The 22431-nt window shown below is 39.4% G+C and overlaps 2 protein-coding genes across 3 annotated transcripts in view; one reads left to right on the forward strand and one right to left on the reverse strand.

The window, feature by feature from the left end:
* cep170aa (centrosomal protein 170Aa) overlaps positions 1-5887 on the reverse strand; it is a 32719-nt gene extending 26832 nt beyond the window's left edge. The window contains exon 1 of the mRNA XM_079472908.1: positions 5754-5887. The gene's annotated coding sequence lies outside the window, so the exon portion shown is untranslated. The remainder of the gene's footprint in view (positions 1-5753) is intronic.
* A 341-nt stretch (positions 5888-6228) lies between these two features.
* The window catches only part of sdccag8 (SHH signaling and ciliogenesis regulator sdccag8), a 33051-nt gene continuing 16848 nt past the window's right edge, over positions 6229-22431 (forward strand). For both annotated transcript variants that reach the window (XM_079473337.1, XM_079473338.1), the window contains exons 1-13: positions 6229-6444; positions 6649-6783; positions 6913-7001; positions 7296-7412; positions 7701-7823; positions 8053-8142; positions 8249-8313; positions 8585-8776; positions 9663-9801; positions 9931-10083; positions 10718-10852; positions 11468-11584; positions 11965-12107. In XM_079473337.1, the coding sequence (XP_079329463.1) occupies positions 6381-6444; positions 6649-6783; positions 6913-7001; positions 7296-7412; positions 7701-7823; positions 8053-8142; positions 8249-8313; positions 8585-8776; positions 9663-9801; positions 9931-10083; positions 10718-10852; positions 11468-11584; positions 11965-12107 (1562 nt within the window). In that variant the 5' untranslated portion in view covers positions 6229-6380. The remainder of the gene's footprint in view (positions 6445-6648; positions 6784-6912; positions 7002-7295; positions 7413-7700; positions 7824-8052; positions 8143-8248; positions 8314-8584; positions 8777-9662; positions 9802-9930; positions 10084-10717; positions 10853-11467; positions 11585-11964; positions 12108-22431) is intronic.

The raw sequence follows: 22431 nt of genomic DNA on the forward strand, positions 1-22431 counted from the left end.
TGGCATCATGTATTATGTTATAAAAATCAAAACCTGACTTGCTCTTACAGAAATATTATAATGGGTTGTGTGGTTAGATCTTCCATCAGCACACTGGATCAAATTAAACAACAAAATCCACAAGAAATCGGTTACTGAACACAAAATCAAGATCCCGCCATAGTCATCCCAGTTCCCTGATCTGAACACTATAGAAAATGAGTGGGATGAACTGAAGATGAGGGAGCACCAACATTTGAAGGATCTTAAGAAATTCTTTATGGAGGAATGGACTTGAATGATTCTCAAACCTCATCACACTGAATAGAAAACAGCTGTTTTTCTTTTAAATCGAGGTTGCAGATTGTATTAAATACAAGGGTGCCAATAATAGTGGCCAACATGTATGGAAGACAATGTGATATTCCCCCTACTTCAAATAGTTTTCCTTCATTGAAATGTTGGAATTTTGTAGATTTAAATAAGAAAAGATCAAAAGTTAAAACAATGCAGATTTATTTTAAACCCTATTTACCAAGGGTGCCAATAATAGTGGAGAGCACCGTATGTACTGTATGACAATTAAATGCAACATAACACTGCAACAACAGAGCGTTTCATCGGACGCGCGAGCGCCTGATTTGTGTTAATATTCATTTATATTATTATTTTATTGTATAATAATTGTTTTAAATAAACGATTTGTTGATAACTACGTGGAAAAAATGTGTGAGAGCGTGTGTGAGTCTAAGAAGAATTTTCACTTTTGAATTAACTATCTGATGAAATATACTTTTGTGAAATCAGGACTTCATGACAGACAGGGGTTAAAATACAGCAGCTGAATGTGTTACGAATGAGTATTACGCTCCGCAATACATTGCCTTGAAAGCGAATGATTCAAGCCTTCACATTTGTGAATGCCATGTGAAGGTTACAAGCCCTTGAAGTTAACAAAAACAAAAAAATACTGTGTGCATTCTCAACATTATTGTTGAAGTGGCATTTAAAAAGTCGAAGTGGCATTTAAAAAGTCAATGTTCTCTCAGTGCTGCTGTCAGTATCTTTTGCATCTCTTGAGAGAAGTAAAATCACTGAGGCGTCACAACATCTCACTTCATTGCTTCTCAGTTGAAATCGTGCTAGGAAATCGCATCTTCATTTCCCATCTTCCTCTTGCAAATCACTTTGTTTGCATCATGAATAAATTGTTTCTTATTTTCAGAAACAGATGTCACAACAATAAGCTTGAGGGCATCTGAGTCTTCCGTCTCAAACGTAGCATTGCATCTGATTACTCTTCTGACTGGTCACCAGACAGGATCATTAATCTATTTTAGGCGCATCCCTGTATGCTACTGCTGGGAGAAACATTGATCCACGGAGCACCTAAGGACTACAAACAAAATGCAGTGAGTAGGCCAGACAGAATGAAAAGCGACTGGACTTCACTTCTGTCTGAGCTTCCAGATAATTCAAGTTGATGTTTGCATTGGAATGGAGTAGATTTAGTGCCTCCGTGCATGAACAATGTATAGACCTGTCATTCACTTCCAGCTCTTTCTCCGCAGAGCTCAAATATTTACTGATATTCATAAGTGAAACCCTTGCCACTGAAGTACGTTTTAAAACAGTTCACTTTTTTATGTCGTTTTACATTTCTTTCGAAACCACTAAACTACAAAATAAACCACAATCCGAGTCCATGCATAATCCATACACATATCATTTTTTTAATTATAACTACAACGACATTAATTTCTAGAAAATTAGCCCAATCCAGTAAAACATGCTGAGAGAGCTGATTTAGAGATGCTATTCAAGTACCATATGGCCATGAGAAGCAGAAGTATCTCATTTACATCATCAGCATGTGCCAGTACAATGAAAGTTTCATCATTAATCCAAATCTAATGCACTTTTGACTAGACCAGATAAATGTGCCCGCTGGGTGATAATAAACATGCATTATGACACAGTTGACTCAGAAGACATACATATGCAAAATTACATTTGGACATTTTGTTGTGTGTTCAGTTCTTTGCATTTTTAAAATTACAAAGGGCTAAATGTTTGTGATTAATATATGAATATATAGCTACAATTGGATTATTGCAAACGTGGCGAAGGAATATGAAGAGAGAGAAGAGAGTGTTTAGCACATCATCAATAAGATGTTATTCTCTCTGTCACTCGCTATGCAACCATACACCCTGAAGCATCTACTGCCCTTCAAATGTCCATCAGTAGACCAAATGCAAGTTAGGAACCAATAATAGAATGCAATTATAGGTCAAAACAAAAGAGCAGGATGAAACTAGCCAATGGGCATACTGGCCTGAAAATGACCCAAAAGTGTGATTAAATAGTACGGATCTACTACTTTCTTTCAGTATGATAATAATACCTTTTTTTAGGGATGCTGCGTTCGTTTCGCGGCAAATGGGCCGATAGTCACATTTTATGACTCGATCGGTACCGATCTCACACAAACCCATTGCAATTTCATGACGTCACTGCGTGATGAGGTCTAGAATGCACGAGGGCGTAAATTATTTGGCACCGCAGTCATGTCATCCCCTGCGTGGAACTATAACGACATTTTGAGAAACAATGAAAAATTGCAATTTGCCGTGTATGTTCGAAAGAAATCTGACGTGGAGGAGCAATGTCCAAAGCTTTCAATACGAAGAACCTGTTTGGGCACTGAAGAATGAGCCACTTCGAGATGTATGCCGAATACGAAAAACTGGCAACTGCAAAGGGAACGGTTAGTAATGTGACTCTCACTCAACCATCCATTACAGATGCACTGAAAAAACATGAACTTTACACACTCGACACGTCGACAGCAAGAAGATAATTGAATTTGTATGCATTGAAAACCAGCAGCTGTCAGTTGAAATGTTTCTGTTTACTTTGTTCTCACTGTAATAGTGAACAATGTTGAATTAAACCTAATGAGTGACATCAAACTACTCCAATTTGCTCATTTAGGAGTTTAAACGTTTTTTTTTTTAATTAATTTTGTCCACATCAAACTTGTATTGGACAATGTTTAAGTTACATCAGACTTCTCCATTTTAGGAAATTAAATGTTTATTTGTCCTCCACAGTTTACTATTGGACAATGTTTAAATAAACCTTGTAGGTTGCATCAGACTGGCCCATTTTGCTTCTGTTTATTTTTGTCTTTATTAAAGGTCCAGTCAGTAATATGTAGCGGCAAGGTTGCGAATTGAAAAGTTGTGAAACCCCTCCCTTTCGAAAAAATACGACGGCTGACAGAACATGGCGAATTATAAAAGGGGACCCGTGGTGTATGTAGATAAAAATAGCTAATTCTCGGGGAATAAAAACATATCACTTCATTATGTAAGGTCTTTATACACCACTGAAGACATAGTTTTGTATACTATATTGCATTTCTATCAATAGATTAGGGCTGTGCAATATATCGAAATTACCGAAATATCGCACCTGTGCACATTGCGATGATTTGCGATAAATTAGCTATTTAATTCTTCGAAAAGTTATGTATGGTCAAAGTTTTAGGTCGAGGTGGATAGTATAGGGCATGCGGATGTTCGTTGGGATATGAGTACGTGAATTTTTTTAATAAATTTTTTGTTTGTTTACAAAATGTAGATTTGTTTAATGCAACAGTTCAATTTCAGCTTTCTTTTTCCTAAAATAGTGTGAAATATTTGTTGGTTCTTTAATTTCTTTAATATATTTTAATACAATTCAAATTGATTTTAGAAAAAGAAATATCGTATCGCATTATTAAGCATGCTATCGCATTTTTCCTCAATATCCCACAGCCCAACAAAAGATCTTCGAAAAAATTACACACTGGACCTTTAAGTAAACTGACGTGCATATTTTTTTGCATAAGTGGAATTGTAAAGACACATTAAAATGTTCACTGTATAATTAATATTTTTTGTGATTATTTAGTACTCTGTTAAAACAATAGTAACATACTGAAAAATATAAAAAAATTCTAAAAATATTACAAAAGGCAACATCTATAGTATGCATTTAGCTGAAAAAAGATTAACGGTGATCAGAGAGCTAACATATCATTTATATAAAGCTTGAAGCATCACGATGACAAGAAACCAGTACTCAGTATATGCTGTAAAATCCTGATCGGAACATCCCTACCTTTCTTACATGAGTTATTGATAACAAAAGTTGACATCATATTTTGCATTGCCTCTTTTTTGTAAGATGTCTTAGTCCGGTCAATTATCATTTCATCCCTAATCCTGGATAATAGTTTACTGTTTCTGTAACTACAGGACTGAAACCACGTGATTCTCTGTGGTTTCATTGTAAACCCACATTCACATGGAACTTCCGTTTAGCAACAGGAAATCCACTGGATTGGTCAGCCAACAGGGCAGTTAAGGGTAGAGAAATGTTTTGATCAGAATCTAGGCTAGATGATAAATATAGAAAAATGATTAAACATATCATTTTTTGAGCAATAAAAGCTGACAATTGCATGAACTAACAACAACAGCATTTTCTTCCTCTTAGAACATGTTAATTCAACACTTACTAATACATATAAAAAATCTAAAGCAGGTCTGTTAATATTAGCAGCATGGACATTTGAAGGGAAAAAATACAGATTGGTGCAATAAAAAATACACTTTAAGGAAAAGTGGAAAGCAACGCAGTTACACCCAAAAATGACGCCAATTGGGTAAAAGTGAACACACCCTGTTTCTTTATTTTGACTTATTTTCATTCTTTTATTTTTGTTTTGACAGTCCCAGTTACGTGTCACCTCAGTTAGAAGTTACAAAGAACATGGTTGTCACAACTAGGTTGACAAATTCAATGTTTGGCGCACACAGCAATTGCTTTAAAGTACCACTGAAAGAAAATATGTCTTATGCAAAGGACTTTATCCTTGCAGAAAGAGGAGGAGACTGCAAAGACAACAGCTATTCATGCTATCCCGCTCTTCATCAGTGCTGTTCACATGACCGCAGAATATGCTCACATTGTGGCCGATGCACAAAAACGTTGTCTACGTAAGCAACTCACTAGAATTGTATAGCACCACACCGCTTGTAGTTTAGCTCTCGGTAGCGTTCATAAAATAAGTCTAAATGGGTAAGAAAAAAATATCACATGATTCTTTGTTTAACTACGTGCATTTGCAATTCCCGGCGTTTTTAAGCGAAAGTCGATCTGTACGAACCCTATCCCATTTAGGACGCTGTCAAGACGACTGGCCATTTTGGTATTATTCCTCCTCTACAGCAAACACTTATAACATAGTAATATGTAACATTTTTAAACACGAACGGGTGTTAATGTTGCTTTTATTTTTAACGTAGGCCACATGTAGCAGAACAAAACGAGAGCCTTTGTCAAAACAAAGGGTCGTGCCGCTTTCTCTTTAGTGCGCGCGTCTCGGTACCGGGTAAAAGCATCCACACCTCGAACACATGCGAATATCGCAACATCGTTCGTCGCGATATTTATACAAAACTAGATCGATGTGTTTTTGCTGGTGTGTGGCGCTATTGACACGAGACGAGACAGCTGGCTAGCTGTGTCCACTGTCACGTAATGTTATATTAGGATATCCCGACCACACGATTTCTCCCGCATTACCAAACCATAGGGGAAAACGTTAATGCTATAAACCAAATCTACGTAGTAACGATTAGATGCTTAACAGCCACGAGTGAATAAGCCTCGTATTATTCACAATAAATATAATGATGCATCTCAGCATGCTCGCTTACCCTTGCTCTTCTTTTCGCTGTCAATTTGATTCCGATCTTCAACACAGTTCTCGTAGCCCAACCCTGCGTGTGCCCTTACGTCTCCTATTTGTCTCAGTTGCTCAGCAGCAATAACGTTATTCCTAACAAATAGTGGCGACAACACACGGCAGCCTGGAATCAGGCAGTAGGACAGCGTTTGCGGTTCCAACCCCTCGCTTCCAACACGGTCCGGTGGGCGTGTCCAATATTACAATGACCGACTCTCAACAAAGCCACCTATAACATATGTTATGAATTATTTACTTTATTGATTTATTTAAAATACATGTTGGGCGTATTGTAGGATCATTTATTACAAATAACAAGCCCGTTCACGCACCGAAGGCTGCATACATCATCGTGGACAACGCAAACACTCGTCTTGTAGTTTTTTACTCCGCACTGACAGCGTTCGTGGAACGATTTTGAAACTACAAATCCCAACGTCCTTTGTGAGGTTTACGGAAGTGCGCGTCTCGCGACTGCCATGCAACCGTTGACGTCTCCTCGGTTCTCGTTCATTGATGAAATATTCTAACATTTATCCTGAGAAACTGTGCGAAATATTTGCAACTCTTATTAGTTTTGTTGCGTGTTCAAGCAATAATGAAACCGTTTTCGGATTCTGACGAGGAGGAAGAATTGGGGACATTACAGAAGACACTGAGAGGTGACGTTACGCTACATTTCAACAGATGATACTGCAAATCGGTCCAGATATTGTTTACAGGGGGCTGTTTTTGTAAACACCTGCAACAATATCATATTTGTGTAACACAGACAACAACCGCCAAAATAGCAAACGCCTAAACGTTTGACTATATATGTGATGCACAGTCTTATTACGCTAAATCTATTCGTCTGTATGTTCAAGAAAGAGCAAACCGCAGTATCCAGCATCTCTCCAGCATGTTGGCAGACCACAGCTCCGACTCCACAGAGTCTACAGAATTAAAGCACCCGGAAATACTGCAAAACCCCTGTCTGCCAGTTCAGCAGAGTGAAGCAGGTCAGGGTCATATTATAAATATGACTTTATTTTGACAAATCAACACTACATGGACGAGTAACTAAATGTGCATATCTTCTTACTGGGTGGCGTTAAAAAGTTCAAGCCATTGTTTTTATCATATTTTAGTTCATCAGCTGCATTCATTGCTTCAAAAGCAGTCCAAAGAAGCAAATGTGCATTCACATTCTCCTTCCAAGAGGAAGTTGGTGGCAAAGGTATCCTGAGAGATGTTTATCACACACACACACACACACACACACACACACACACACACACACACACACACATTAAATCATTACAACTGAAAAGCATATATGTATTTTTGTGGTAGCATCCTGCATTACATATATTAGTCAATTGCTAAATATGTTGAATAATTATAATGTTAATTAAGAGGCATTAGCATATTTGTTTTATTGCTTTTATTTATTGTTTGCACATTATTAATTATAATATTCCTGTGTACTTAAACATCTCATATATGAGCTCAATTGAATTGTGTTATCTAGCAAAGAGCCACAGATGAGGCCAGTAACAGTCTTCCTGCTGTTCATGACCTGGTTCCCATCATCCACAATCAGTCTGAGTACATTCAACACCTGGAGGCTGAGGTCAAGTTCTGCAAGGTCAGTGTTCTTCATTAACAAAAGGTCACTTTATCATCATTATCAGTGAATTCACCACAGGATTATCTCATTTACTTATCCACATCCCATATGTTTATTACTATACTATTACTAGCCCAATTTCTGTGTCAATAGTGACATAAGAATAGCAGAAATAATGACTGTTGACGTACAAGTTTTTAAAACTACCCCATATCTCAGATAAGTGCAAAGTCCTGTCCCGAACTCACTCGATTTGTAGTACTGCCCTTGTAATTGGTTGTATTGATTGTTGTTTCCCATCTCAAGGAGGAACTTCTTGGAATGAAACAGAGAGTAAGAGTGGTGGTTGTGGAGAATGAGAAGCTACAAGAGGAACTCAAAGCAAAAATGGTGGAAGACACACTCAAAGAATATACTCTTAACAGCACGGTATATACAGCATCCTTGTGGCATTTTGTTATGCCGCTGATAAGAAAAATCATCAATAAATAGCAGTATCATATTTTGAGTGATTACAGTCAGTTTGGACACAAATTTTCTATTACACAAGTCTGTGTAATTGTATTACATCGACTTAAATTATACACAGATTTTTCTGACTCATGCATGACAGCTTTGTTACTCTATCTCTGTTTTTTCCATTTCCGTTTATTTTCAGTTAAATGTTGAACACACACCAGAAAAGACTCTTAACCCAAGACTCCGTTCTGTTCATCAGGCTGAGGACCAGAAGTGGAGAAAAGAAATGGTATGTTGACTGTGGCAGTAATTATTGTAGCTAAATAACGTGACATAAATTAATGAACTAAAAATGATGATTACTGTCTCTTTTGTCTTCTTTCTGAATGTCTAAGGAGCAGCTCAAGTGTCTTTATCAAGCACAAACTGAGACTCTGGAAGCTCAGGTGGTCTCTGTGAAGTAAGTGGGGTTTGGGTTTGAAGCATGTTCCTCTCACTCAAATTAAAAATGTATATTCACTTAGCAGAATAGAATGTACGATTGAATTGAATCATGCATTTCCTAAGCATTGGTGGAAAGAACCAAGGCATGTAGTTTATTAGTATGCATCCTTCATCCTTATAGAAGAAGAACTACAACTGCCCATGATGCGGTCTACCAATTTGAATAACTTCATAGAAAAATATGCATACTGAAACAATCTGCTTTCTAACTGCTTGTGTGTGTGTAGGAAAGACTTGGCATGTGTTCAGAAGGAGTATGAGGAAACAAAAGAACGACTGAGGCACAAAGAAGTGATGGCTACAGCGACGGTCAGCGGTCAGCGTGTGGGTGGGCTGTGTCTAAAGTGTGCCCAGCATGAAGCGGTCCTAGCTGAGACGCACTCCAATGTCCATGTTCAGACCATTGAAAGACTCACTAAGTAAGTGTGTGTTTGTATCGTGTTTACTGTATGATCTAGAAAATATGTTAATAAGTTAATCTACATTCACTTCAATTAGAATGGATAAATAGGATAAAAATATATAATTATAAATAATCCTTTTATATTTACATTTAGCAGACACTTTTATCCAAAGCGACTTACAAAGAGATCAGGGAGCAATAAGCGATATGTCATATTTCTGTGTAAATTGTATATAATGAATAATGAAAATATCAAATTCAATATTGTTTGATAGGATTTTTGTCAGTGAAGTCATTTTGCAGTAGTATAAAGAAATGTATATTTAAAAAAGTCCATTATCTAATCAAATAAATAATCAAAGGATTAATCGATATTTCATTATTTTATGTAATATTTCTGCTGTCCACACAAAAAAATCTTGTAAAATGATTGTACAATTTTTCTAATTGACTTGCAGTCTTTTTCTGTAATTTTTAGTTTTTTGACCGTATTTTCAGAACTGTAACCAAAAATCTGACATTTTTCTGGCAGCTGAGGTGCCAGAAATAAACCTTAAAATAGCAGTAAAATAGTAAAACCTGTGAAATTACATGTTTTGTCAGTTTTCTCTTTTTCTGTATTTTTCCGTATTTTGACCCTATTTAAAAAATAAATGAAAAAAACCCCCAGAAAAATTTACTGATTTACTTTCCGCCTTGAAGCCAAATTGGGTTAATAAACATTAGCATCTTTCACTTCCTAAATTGATCTGTGTTAAGTCGTTTATTGTTCCTTACAGCAAGGTTGAAGGAGTCTTGACATTGATGTTCGTAAAGTGAATCGCTGCCGTCTTGATTATGTGTCAGATCAATGCTTGTAACCTCATGAGACTGCTGTGTGTATATGTGTTTGTCCTTGATAGAGAGCGGGATGAGCTGATGACCGTCTTGTGTTCTTTGAGGGCGAGTCAGACTGAGGCGCAGCAGAGAGAGTGGGCATCATATCAGCAGGTCAAACAGGCAGTCGAGATGGCAGAAGAGGCAAACCTGGAGAAGACAAGAGTGTGTGCCAGCCAAACCCCTGATTAGAAAATGGACCTTCCTGTTTTGCATGCTTGTAAATTCTTTGGTGTTCTGTGTTGAACAAGTCTCATTGATCTTAACCTCCGGTTTGTTCTTGTGCACCTGCAGGCACTGGTGCAGTGTGATCACTTCCACAGCGAGCTGACGCGGCAGAGAGAGAGGCTGGAGAGAGAGCTGGCATGTGAACAGGAGAAAATCTCCCAGGCCAAGGAAGCGGCACGTGCAGAAAGCAGGAAGGAGAAAGAAGAGCTTGTCCAGACGGTTAGTTCCCTTACCATAACTAAAATAAGAAATATTTTATTACTTCATGGTTTGTATACATATTATATTGTATTTATTTGACATATATCAATTTATGACTGTCTTTGATTTGAAGTAATGGATTTACTCATAGTCGAGGCCCGTGTAGGCTTTTGCTGCCCTCTACTGTCATTTTAATGATGGTACAGCAATAATTTTACGAGAAGACCAATGATTCAGTGCAGCAAATTGCTTCCCAAAAATATTTTTCAATGCCCATTTTATATATTAAATATATATATTCCGTATCCTGAAAGACATGAAAAGTTTTAAAGTGTACTTATTATTGTTATAGTTATAATTATTATTCATGCATATTATGACCTCATATTATTAGAAACATTTTGCATCTGTAAAAATAAAAAAGGCACAAAGTAATTCAAAACGGTGGAAAAATAAACATTTGACCAAATGTCAGATTTTTGGTTACAGTTCTGAAAATACGGTCAAAAAACTAAAAATTACAGAAAAAGACTGCAAGTCAATTAGAAAAATTGTACAATCATTTTACAAGATTTTTTTGTGTGAAGAAATACATTTTTAGTTACGCATTCATAATAATTTGAACCTGAATCCATTTGTCCCCCACTGTAAGGTATCCAGTCTGTCTCAGAGAGTGGCTGAACTGGAGGGTCTGCTGGAGAGGGGAGAGCGAGACAGGAACTCACTCAATGCCCAGCTGGAGGAAGCTTATAAGAAGCTCACTGCACATGAAACAGACAGCAGCAAGGTATAGGCTATTAGAAAACCAACAACATCACTATAGAGTTGTTAAACAATGACTAGATTTAGACCAGAATACTTGAAGTCTATTTTTAGATTCTAGGTTTAGAGAGGCAATAAAAGAACCTTAAAGTGATAGTTCACCCTAAAATGAAAATTCTGTCATTTACTCACCCTCTTGTCATTTCAAACCTTTATGACAGATTTGACATTTTTGGGTGAATGAATGATATTAAGTTTAAGTTAAAAGCAACACATTTGGTATCATTGTTTGCTAAACAATGGGTGGTTTCCCATACAGGGCTTTAATGTTAGAAGTGTCTTGATAAGAAATTAGAGTATGTAATAAAGTATGTTTTTAAAAATCCCTGTCCGGGAAAGCGCACCATTGTGTTAGTTCACATGTCTTTGTGTAACGAATTTGTGTCCACTAGATGGCAGAATAACTATATTTATCCTTGTTGATGAAGATGTGGGAATGGAAGCTCTAGTATAAGTTTCAGGAGATGAAAGAAAAGATTCAGAAAATGTCTCTTAAATGAGTTAGTACTGGATGTGTATATTTACTTTTTTCCTCATGAACAGTAAACACTGCATTAAGCTCCATGTGTGCCTTCGTCAGGTGTGTGCAGAACTGCGGTTTCTCTTGAGTCAAGCCCAGCTGAAGAAAGAGGAGGCGGAGAGAGAGGTCAGGGACATCAGCTCCAAACTGAGCCGCCAACTCGAACTGGCCGAGCAGGTAAGAGGACACAAGATAGCATGTGCAAACAATGCACAAACAAATGAGTGTCATTGCGCTACGTCGTTACAATATATCAAACAAAGTGCCGTTTGAAAACAAATGAACCATAGTGGAACTTAATATTTTCACATTTTTGCAATTACTTTTCACAAGCAAGAATGTTACCAGTTATAAGAAATTTGAAATCTGCCATTTTAAGATGATAAAGAATCAACCACCAGTCTAAATGTGGTTTGTTATTTATGACCTAAGTTTTGACAACAATTGTTCTTGCAAATTCATGTGTGCAAAAAGTGTAAGTATTCAGTTGTATGTTAATATAATAAGAAATTATTTTAATGCATATTGACATGCTTTCTCTCCTCACATGGGTTCAGGAAGTACAGAAGCTGGGTGTGGAGCTGAATGGTTGCCGGCAGCGTTTGGAGGAGGCCCAGAAGGCAGAGGGCCGAGCCCGGGCGGAGACAGCCGGCCTGGCCGAGGGGCTAAGCCGCGCCCAGCGCCAACTGCACCTCACCAGGTAACCCCCTTAATCCTATTACATGCCACAACACTGCGCCCGTCCGCTGGCCCTAATGCGGTGCCAGCTCGCTGGCGGGAGGGCACACGCACTTTATTAAATTGCCACCGGCTGCCTCCGCCACAGTCCACCACGCACCAGAAAAACAGGGCCGGTGAGCGGAGAGGCACACCGTCTTTCTCAATAACATCACTCAGTTTAGTGGGCTGGGGTGGCGATGGTTAAGTTCCATTATGTCACTTTAATGTTTGCATCATGTGAGACATTTTGTCTTTGTTAGTAATCTGAGTCATATTATTTGCGTAAATCAATACAGAGCATGCAGTGCATATACAGTGTCTCATGCATTTATACATTTTCCACATATGTGTCTGTTTCACTCTTATTCACATTCATGATAATGAGCTGCAGTATAACATCAATATATTTTGGTTGTTAAATTAAATTCACACCATTTAATTAAATCAAAGGCAGGCCCTGTACATGTTTGGAGCTATCACTACATTTTTATTTTATCCAGTAGAGGTTTTTACAGTTTGGAAAGATGGCGTTATGAAGGTGTTTGTTTCTGGTGTTGTCGGATGAATCAATGCCTCCTTTTGTGCCGTGTGCTTATTTTAACGTGATAAAGATTCAGAATTTGAACTCACGAACACTGTGTGTGTCTTGGAAAAATCTTTGCAAACTGTCAAGAAAATCAGTCCAGAATAGGTGAGAAGAAGAAAACGTCCTCACAATTGTTTATCAGAATAAACAGTGTAACATTTGTTCAACTAATCCGGGTTTAATAGAAAGCAAACACTGATTATAGCTCCAGATTATGACGCATAGATGAGATACAACACCTCCCACCCTTTTTATTGTATGTAATAAAGAAAGTTTTTGGTACAGTGAAAGACATTACAGTGTCATTGGGTTCAATATAACAGCATACTGCACAATTCATTACTATGAATTAGAATTACTGCCAGCAAAACCCAAAGGGAACTTTATTTATCGTAAAATTTTGCATTGTTTATTGCTAAAATACATATTTGGATACTTGTCATGCATTACTTACTAAATATATAATCAAATAATATCTTCAGACCATTTCTCAGAATTCTAATGATCTACTTTTAATTATCCAGTCGTCTCAATGTCATTTTTAGTGGATTTATGACATCACGTTTTCCCAGTTTTCCTACCCTGAAAGTATGTCCGAAACATTTTCTTTTTAGTATCTAGAGCCATCTTTATTTCCATTAAGCTTAGGAAGTGTGCACTTTTAGAAATGGTGCACTTGATTTGATATTTCTTTATCTAATGGCATGACAATGTTATTTTAGGTACCTCAGAAGATGTCCAAATATATTAAGGGCAACTGTTTCAATAACTCTATATTGTCATTAATCTTTTGAAGCCTTACATTATTGTATGAGAAATCGGGTAGTTCTTTAAGTCTGTGTTCTGTATGAAATGTTAATAGTTGCTCTCTGTTAGGATTCGATGCACAATCACCTGTTTTACCATCAGCTAAACTATGCTTTTTAAGCATGTATATGAACTATTTAGAGTGTTTCGCTCACACATACTGATATAAATACCTCAGAAATACTATAAATTGCTTTAGAGAAATACAACTGGCAATGCTTAAATGTACTCCTGACCTCATACGTTTTAATCTAGGACTATCTAAAATCTGATTTATCACAGGATTGATCAGGGGGTCTCGGTTTCAGGTTTCTGACACTGCCATGCCTACATTTAGAGAATCGCTATTTCCATGTCTCTGTGGATGTGTTTTAGCCCAGCGGTAAGCGTAGGCAGCGCTGAAGCCTCTGTGGATTGGCAATGGGGTCTCTGTTCCTCTGGAGGAACTGCAGATCTTCCAGCATCTGCCACAGAGCTGCACAGCTGCAGAGGAGCGACGGCATCTGTTCACAGGGGAGTTCGGTACTTAAGCGTTAAGACTCGGTCATGTATTGTTTATAAATTACCATAAAGATGCGTGCTGTTCCAGAGATATTAGTGAATAATTTGACTCATTTGTTTACATTTGGAAAAGTACCACTGTATGGAAATCATCCAGATGGTTTTTATGGAGTATAGATTATTTGCACCAGTGGGTCTATTGTTAGTTCATTACACCTCATCAGATTTGAATTGCTGTGTACATTAAGTTTGATGTAGGCATGGCATTAGTTCAGTCAAGGGGCTTGGATACTAATCACTGCGTGTGCTTAGGTCAGTAGTGTGATAATCATTGGAGGTGTTCATTTACAAAAACAGATGACTCAAAAGACACAGTTAACTAACACAAAACATGATAACACAACATAAACATGTATACAAGTTGAATGTTTTTGGTAATAAACTCTTGTGTCGAGGTTCTCTGAATCTGTTGATTTATAAGTAGGCAGAAGACCATATTTGTCGAATATATTCAAAGTATTTGTTATTGTCTAATTACTTTTCATGTGATAGATACACCACTTGGGATTAGCAAAAGCACATAAAAAACTAAATAGTGTGCGTAAGATTGTATTTCTTAGCACCTGGCATTTGTGGTTATGACCTTGTTAAATCTTGGAGATAAAAGTTTTTTTTTGTCAGATTTAAAGCAGATGAACGGTGATTTGCTTCTACTGACTTTTATGTGTGATGCATGTCTACTTATTTCACTGCGCAGAAATTATTTATTGCTTAGCATTTTTGTCTTGTTATTCAGTACAAGTGTCTAAATATATTTTAATTAAGATGTTTACTTGAGGGGCAAATAACATAACATTAAGTAACATAAAATAAAAAATAAGTGAGTTTACGCTTAAAACAAGGGAAAATATTGAAGTTGAAACTTGAATTAATATAATTGTTCTTACCCTATTGACTTGTTTTAAGAATAAATCAGATTACAAGGCTTAACATCTTTAGTCATTTTGCTTCTCAACTAAATGTATCTTGATTTAACAGTTTTAAGGCATTTGTACTGGGAAACAAGGCAAAAACAATGATCTTATGATGTCAAACCTCGGCGGTAAAGCCATTAGCTGTTAGACATTAGAAAATTAGTAAAGAAATTTCAAAATTCCCTTTTCAAATGCGTGCAATATATATTTCATTTCTATGTTCAGGGCATATATCAAACTAAAAGGATTAAATGAGGCTGAATTAGCATTAGAAGGCTCCGGTAGGATGCTGCCCTTTAAACACTCTCTGCTTCCTCTAGATGAGGCAACAAAATGGCCTGCTGAAGATCAGAGTGGTTAAGCTGCTGACAGGCCTTGCGTTTGGCAGAAGATATTCTTTTAGCCACTGTATGCATGGTGTGGACAGGCACTGCCAGGGCAGCTTCTTTGGGCCAGAGGTAGTGCACAGATGCAGCAGACATCTGTGCATTCCTTCTCCCTTCCTCAGGGCTAATCTTTCAGTTTCCCATCTCTCTGTAGTCTTTACTCTCTTACTCCACCTTTACACACCCACGCATACTGCGATCGAGAGGGGACACTTTCTGTGTCACTTCCAGGGGAAGTGGCCAGTGAGTTGCCGTGCAACCGGGGCCTATGAAGCCAGACTTTGATTTTCTTTTTCCTCCCGTCTGCATTTCACAGCTTGGATGATCACAGCATCAAATGGATAGGCAAATCCGTTGCCATATTCTATCCCTCTCTTCCTCTGTCATTCTGTCTCTCTCTTTTTGTGGGCCCTCTCTCTGGCCCCCAGGCCCCCGTGCACATGCTGGGGAGGGCCGGCGGCTCCAGTATTGGATCATCAGCCAGCTGTGCGCTGGGCAGCAGAGGATCTATCATAATCCTGCCGCTCTGTTCTCTGCCTTCTGACGGCTTTGAGCCCAGGCTTTATTCGGTTTGTTTGTTTGCTTTCGTATGCTCGTGCCTTTTTGTCATCCCTCCCCCACCCTTTCGTTCGCTTGCACCCCCCTCCCACCTTTGAAGAGAGAGAGAGATATGCAATGATTAAAAAAAGTTGCGTCGTTTCGCCGTGTCGGTTTACCAGCCGCGACAGATTTCCCCCTTTGCCTTTCCTCTGTTGCTGGAGTTCACTGTGGTTTGGATTGGGAAACAGGGGCTCACTTTGTTCCAGATTCCCTCTCTCTTTTTCAGCAACTGATTTAACATTTACCATTTTAATGAATGCTCAAGCACACATACGCACTGGCAGAGGGGCCCAAGGTTTTGATCCAAGAAGAAACGTATCGCAGTTTGTAAAAGAGAACCTTCAGGCATAAGTGCGGGAATGAAACTAGGAAATATTCACAACTGCTCTGTGGAGAGCCTAACAAAGAACCTGGCCTTCTGTGCTCAGTAAAGCCTCAAAGCTTCATCCACCGTATTTGATACTGATGGGCTAATCAGCACGGAAAGATTTATAAGAAAAAAGCCTGCTCGAAGTTTGGGGATATTAACTGATCAGCCTTGTCTTTATCTGGATTATTTTGTTTGTGAAGAAGTGGAATCATTGGAGCAAAAGTAGGATATTTCACGGTCTCATATTGTTGAAAGGCTTGATGGTGCTTGTTTGTCCACATCAAATTGATGCTTGTGAGCTATGAGAAATTGTGGCTTATATTGTCATCTGGCCTGTGGCTCAAGAATCCAGTATGAACTTGTTAAACATGTTGGAGCGGATGAAGACTGGACATGTCCTCCAGTGTGAATGAACTTGTAGATTCTTGTCTTCATGCACATCACCAAATGCTGGGTTATTTTCTACTCAGTGTTGGGTCAAAATGGGACAAACCCAGCCACTAGGTTCACTTGACCCCGCCCCCCAAAAATTTTATTGACCCAACAATGGGTTAAAACAACCCAGCATGGGATAATTTAAAACCCAACAGTTGGGTTTGTCCCTTTTTTACCCAACACCGGGTTGGAAATACACAAGCATATATTGCGTGCCCTACACACGCAAAGGTCCAATAAACATTGTAAATCTTTCATTTAGTTGTTCAGTTGTGTCATTGATTTGTCCTCTCTCCGAGTTTGTGTACAAGAAGTCTGAGAATTGTCAGACCAACTGCAGTGTTGGCATTAAAAAAGTTGTTCATCCCACCCCAGAATTCCATTAAACTTTGCACGCCTCTCTGCTTTCCCTCAGCCGCGCGTGAGTGCATAGAGGATGACAATCCCCTGAAAGGTGGAGAATCGGAAAATGAATAAAAGAGCGAGCAGATGCAGCCCCACGCCAGAGGGAGGCTGCCGCGGCGAGCAAAGTCTGCCACGCCACCAAACTGCAGCTAACCAAGTCGGCGGGAGGCGCCTGTACCATCCGACAGCAAATAAAGGAGCGTAGCCCGCGCCCCTTGTCAGAAGTGCTAGCAAACGTAACGGGGGCTGCCGCCAGCCACGAGGAGCCATGTTAGCGCTTAGGGGTGAGTGCGGGCTCGGGCACTGGCAGGTAGCAGGGCGCCGCGCACGGTGCTGGGCAGCAGCCATCTTGTTGGGGGAGCAGATGGCTATGGGGCATGGAGGGGAGGGGCTGCTTAGCAGAACTAATCAGACAGTAACGGATGGGGCAGCTGGGACCGCTGCCGGCCAGGCGGGAGAGTGCCGGCGAGCCGCCCAGTGAGTGTCATGATGTTGACAGTGGTGTGCCCGTTGGCCTGGGTTGAGACCTTGCCACGTCTTCACGCCTCGCCGGCAGGGTTGCTGGCCTCAGACTCCTCTTTCACTTCACACGGTAAAGGGCAAGACGAAAGCTTTTGTCTTCTGTAATTCTCACCATCTTGGTGGAGACTTAGTTGACCTTGGTGACACAGAATAGCGATGTCATGCTTAAACGGTCAACGAGAAGTTGTTGCAAACAAAAATCAAGTGATACTTATCATAAGTGTATGTGTTCTGGTTGTTGTTCTAGACCTTTTGCACTTTTCTGGTTGTTTGCACTAGACCTTTTAACATCTTTTTAAGGTCCTTGCAATGGCATAACTTGCCTCACTTAGCTTTCTCTACATGAATGTAGCCTTTTTAAGCTTTAAAAACTCTTAAAAAAATTGTTTCTTGTGCCTTAACCACCCGTTCTGTTCATAAAATAAAATACTATGTAAAGTAGAAAAAAAACTGTTATTGAATGTTTGTGTAATGTTTGCATTGATTAGCCGTGGTCCCTCCCTCCCTCGTCCATGCATTATGTTCCTCCACTGGCCTATTAGACCAGATGCAGTGCCAGAGGCTACGCCCGTCAACCAAACAAGCCCTCAACTCATTGCCAGCAATTTGCTCTATTATTCAACAGTGTAACCAAGTTCAAGGCAGTTACATATGTGTCATTCATTTACAGGCCCCTATTAGGACAATGGAGAGTACACGAGAGAGCACACACACTTGAATATGGCCTCTGTAACTAGAAGTGTTTGCCAACTAAATGCGTATGTTTGCTGCATTTTGTAATATGTCCAAAGCTGGCAAACACTTTGCCTTAAAGACGATGACTGATAATATGAATGATTACAATTGTGGAACAGATCTGAGCTGAACTGTTGGTTGAATTCTTGTTTAGAGGAAATGTTTCACTGGATGTCAGTAAGCAGTGATGGCCATTTGAAAATAGAAATTAAATGCTTGGATACAGCATTTAATAGTCTGTTAAATTTACTGTAATATTACCCAACTTCACATGCTTTTCTGTATACTATTGTTGACCTGTTTCATTTCTAACAGTAAAAAAACACTGTGATGTGATTTGGCCTCATGCTTATATTTGTGTCTTCTGCAATAACATACTTTGTAATAAACATTAATAGATTTTTTTAATCTGACCACATTTTGACCACGTTTGATCAGATTTTATTATATTATATTGTAATGCATTGCATCGTTTAGTGACAAATCCTATAACTCCTATAGTTATAGATGTTTGAGTCCATCAATTAAAATAATTATTTTTTGTAAATGTTAAACTACAGACTCCTAGCTCTATTAAAAATGTATGTCATTGGATCTTGAAGAGAATTGCTCCAGTGCCGTGGCCCAGCTCTGTGTCAGGCATGATGGTACAGGACAGAATGTTTGCCGGTCCCCAGGCAAAGTGGGAGCAAATCTGTCGGGTGCAACTGTTCGCACTTGGGCCAACTCTGCCCAGAGAAAGTGCCCTACTTACTGTTCCTGGAAGCTGGGTTGTTCTCCTCCTCTTTCTTCTTTTCGAAGCCTCTTCATGACACTTTTTCTTGGTCAATTTCAATAATAGACTTCAGGTTCCATATTAACAATAGCTGGGACAAGAGCACTGATAGCTAATTAATGGTTAACTAAATGTGTCCATGTGTTTCTGGGAGTTTGTGCTCTAAAAGGAGTAGTTGAGGTAAAGTTAATCTATTTACCCAGAATGCAGACATTTTTGTATTTCTTCCTACCTTTTCATTAAATAGCCCACTTAAATACAGGTTTGTTAGTAATATGTTTATATGGGTTGATATTTGGAGAACATTTTATTCTAGTAATCAAAATGGATCTCATCAAAAAACTTGTAAATAAAATGTAATTGTCAAGAATTAAACTAATAGTAGGTGCTTTTAGTTTTTTTTCTAAATGTATTTCATAGTGGTTAAAGTGGGTTTCTTAGCCTTTAACAAAATATAATTTGCCAGCTCAGGGGTTACACAGACACGCTTTTGCAGAAACTGATAGGACGAAATATGAGGGTACAAAATCTAAATATTGAGAAAATCACCTTTAAAGTTGATCAGAGACCATTGCTAGGAATAAACAGGTTTGTTTGTAGGCTCTCTATTGGTTTATCGCTGTAATGACATTGTGGAAAGTATATGAATCAGAAATTCTAAGCTTTATATGGATACCAAACTTAACTTTGCGGCCATTATTGTTAACGATTTTGCTGCATTTTTTTGTCATAAAAGAAAACTCTACCATTTTGACCCATACTCGCTATTGCCACAAATATACCCGTGCTACTTATGACTTGTTTTGTGGTCCAGGGTCACATTTAATTGTTGCCTAATTGGTGCAGATTGTTCATCCTAATATTTATAGTCACAAAACTTTCTCAAGCATACTGTATCTAAAAATCCCATGTCCTCATGTAGGACAGCTATCTCTTTCCATCTTTTTTCCTCCAGCCTATCTCCTCATCTCCTCCCGTCTCCAGATGGCATGAGGAGTCCATCACAAATCGGGCGTTCTCACACAAAAACCTGTCACGAAACGAGAGCGGAAGAGTTAGGCACAACCCTTAGACCCGCCAGCCCGACACCCCGTTGGGTTAAAAGCGCTGTTTGTTATGCTCCTCAATGGCCATGCACTTTTTGTGGCGGGTTTGGAATCCGAGCATGGGCACGTCAGGATTTTGGAGAGCGCATTTGGTGTGTGATGGAGGGATGATGAAGGCAGCGCTGTTTAGTTGGGCCTGCCGTGTGAGGTGACGCAGGAGGGGGGTCTGGCAAAAGCCCCTCCAGGTCAGGCTGAGCTGTGGCAATGCGTCATGCGCCTAGAGCGCGAGCCTCGGCAGCTCCGTCACAGGCTGTTGCACCCTGGGATAGGGCTCTGTCTGTGTCATTCTCTCACTCACTTCATTTCATGTTTGTGCTTTTGTTTGTGTCCAGTTTTTCGTATTTTAAAAGCAGAATGCACATAGCAGAAAGCTTTGATTGAGTTTATACAATGATGGATTAGAGGGAAAGTTCATCTAACAATGTCATTCATTCCTACTTCGTTCCGAAGCTTTTTGACTTTTCTTGTGTAGAACAGGGTAAAAGGTCCTTTTTGGAATATCCAACATCCAAAAAATTAAGTATAAGTTTAAAGAGTAGTATTTTATGATGCGATAGCTATTAATTGAAGACAAAACATTTTAAATGGTCTCCAGCAAAGACAGTACAGTCATGCAGACTTGGAGGCACATAAGGTTGAAGAAATTATGACATGTTTTTCATTTTTGGGTGAACCGTTCCTTTAATTGCTGCTTTTTTGCAAAATCTGCAAAGCGTTACATTAACACTCGCAAACGGAGCATTTCAATGTATTTCGGTTTATCATTAGGAAACTCTTATTATAAGCACACATCTGAAGTCTGCAATTACTTGACCTAGTCAGACTACGTGGGTATGCATTCGGCATATGTGAACACATCTCGGCTTCCTCTGCTCGCGTTTCGAAACCACAACAGAGTCTCTAAGGATACATAAGAAAAAATGATTATCGTGATTAGTTGGTCTGTTGATAGGGGTTTCTTTTAGAAAGGGAGGGGGTTGTTTGTAAATTGGTGGCGTCTGCAATTCGTTTTTCCTCTGACCTTGAGGGGGTTTCGCGCTTCTTGAAGAAGAAAGCAGAAGCTGGCGGTAAACAAAGTTCACTTCTGACAGATGGATTGAATGACAGAGAGGTTGCGAGTGCCAGAATAGCCCTGGCATCGGAGGAAATGTTCAATGCAGTCCAACAGGAGAGGAGGTGTGAACAGGTGCGGGGCTGCTGAAGGAAAGGGGACCAGATGGAGGGAGCCAGAGCCAGTTTAGTTAAAGGAAAAAGGGTGGGAGGGAGCAGTGATGGGGGTATAAACGGAGGGTGTGCGGGGGGGTACGGGGCGAACGGAGTGGCTGACAGGCACTGTAATAAGTGCTGTTTGGATGTAGAAGAAATATACGGTGTGTAAGTGCGGTGGAGGCGAGTCGAGGCGGCTCAGGTTGGGCTCTGCTCCTGGAAGGATGGGGCGAGCGAGTGCGTGTCAATGTGAAACAGGAAGTAGCGGTGAGATTGACACACTGACCAAGTGAAGCTGAATGAGTGCCGCAAAACATCTGAGATTTGGCGCGAGCAGGTTTTACCACTTCTTGTATTAGCATGTTGGCCAAGTTTTCCTCAATATTTTCAATATAGTAAATGGTATGTTCTTGTATCTTTACAATGAAGGAAGTATTTGTGCATTCACTGCATTACCTAACATTCAGCTCTCAGACCTTTGAACTGAATTACACTTTTTCTACTTACTAAAAGCGTGAGACATCATAGCTTCCCACATGGTATGGTCATGGTATGAGAAAACCAATCTTAGAACTAAAGTACGCCATATTAACTCCCTCCATCTCATTCCCTTCTCTCCCGCCGTGCAATCTATACTTCTACTTGCAAAACTTTCCCTCGCACATATATTAACATACAAACGATGGCAAGTGTCCTTGTGTACTGTTGAGTGCTCACGAAGCCAAACGGCTGACTCCAATTTGCGCACATTTTAGGAACGGTAGCATTTGGTCATTTCTGGCGTGGGATCACGGAGCACCGCAGGGTGCTGCAAACTCTGCGCTCGAACGGTCTGTGGTAGTCCAAATCAAATGGGCAACAGCTTGAATAGTACCCACTTAGGCAGCCCTCGGCCC

Source organism: Barbatula barbatula (genome assembly GCF_947034865.1).
Source record: "Barbatula barbatula genome assembly, chromosome: 14".
Taxonomy (NCBI): Eukaryota; Metazoa; Chordata; class Actinopteri; order Cypriniformes; family Nemacheilidae; genus Barbatula; species Barbatula barbatula.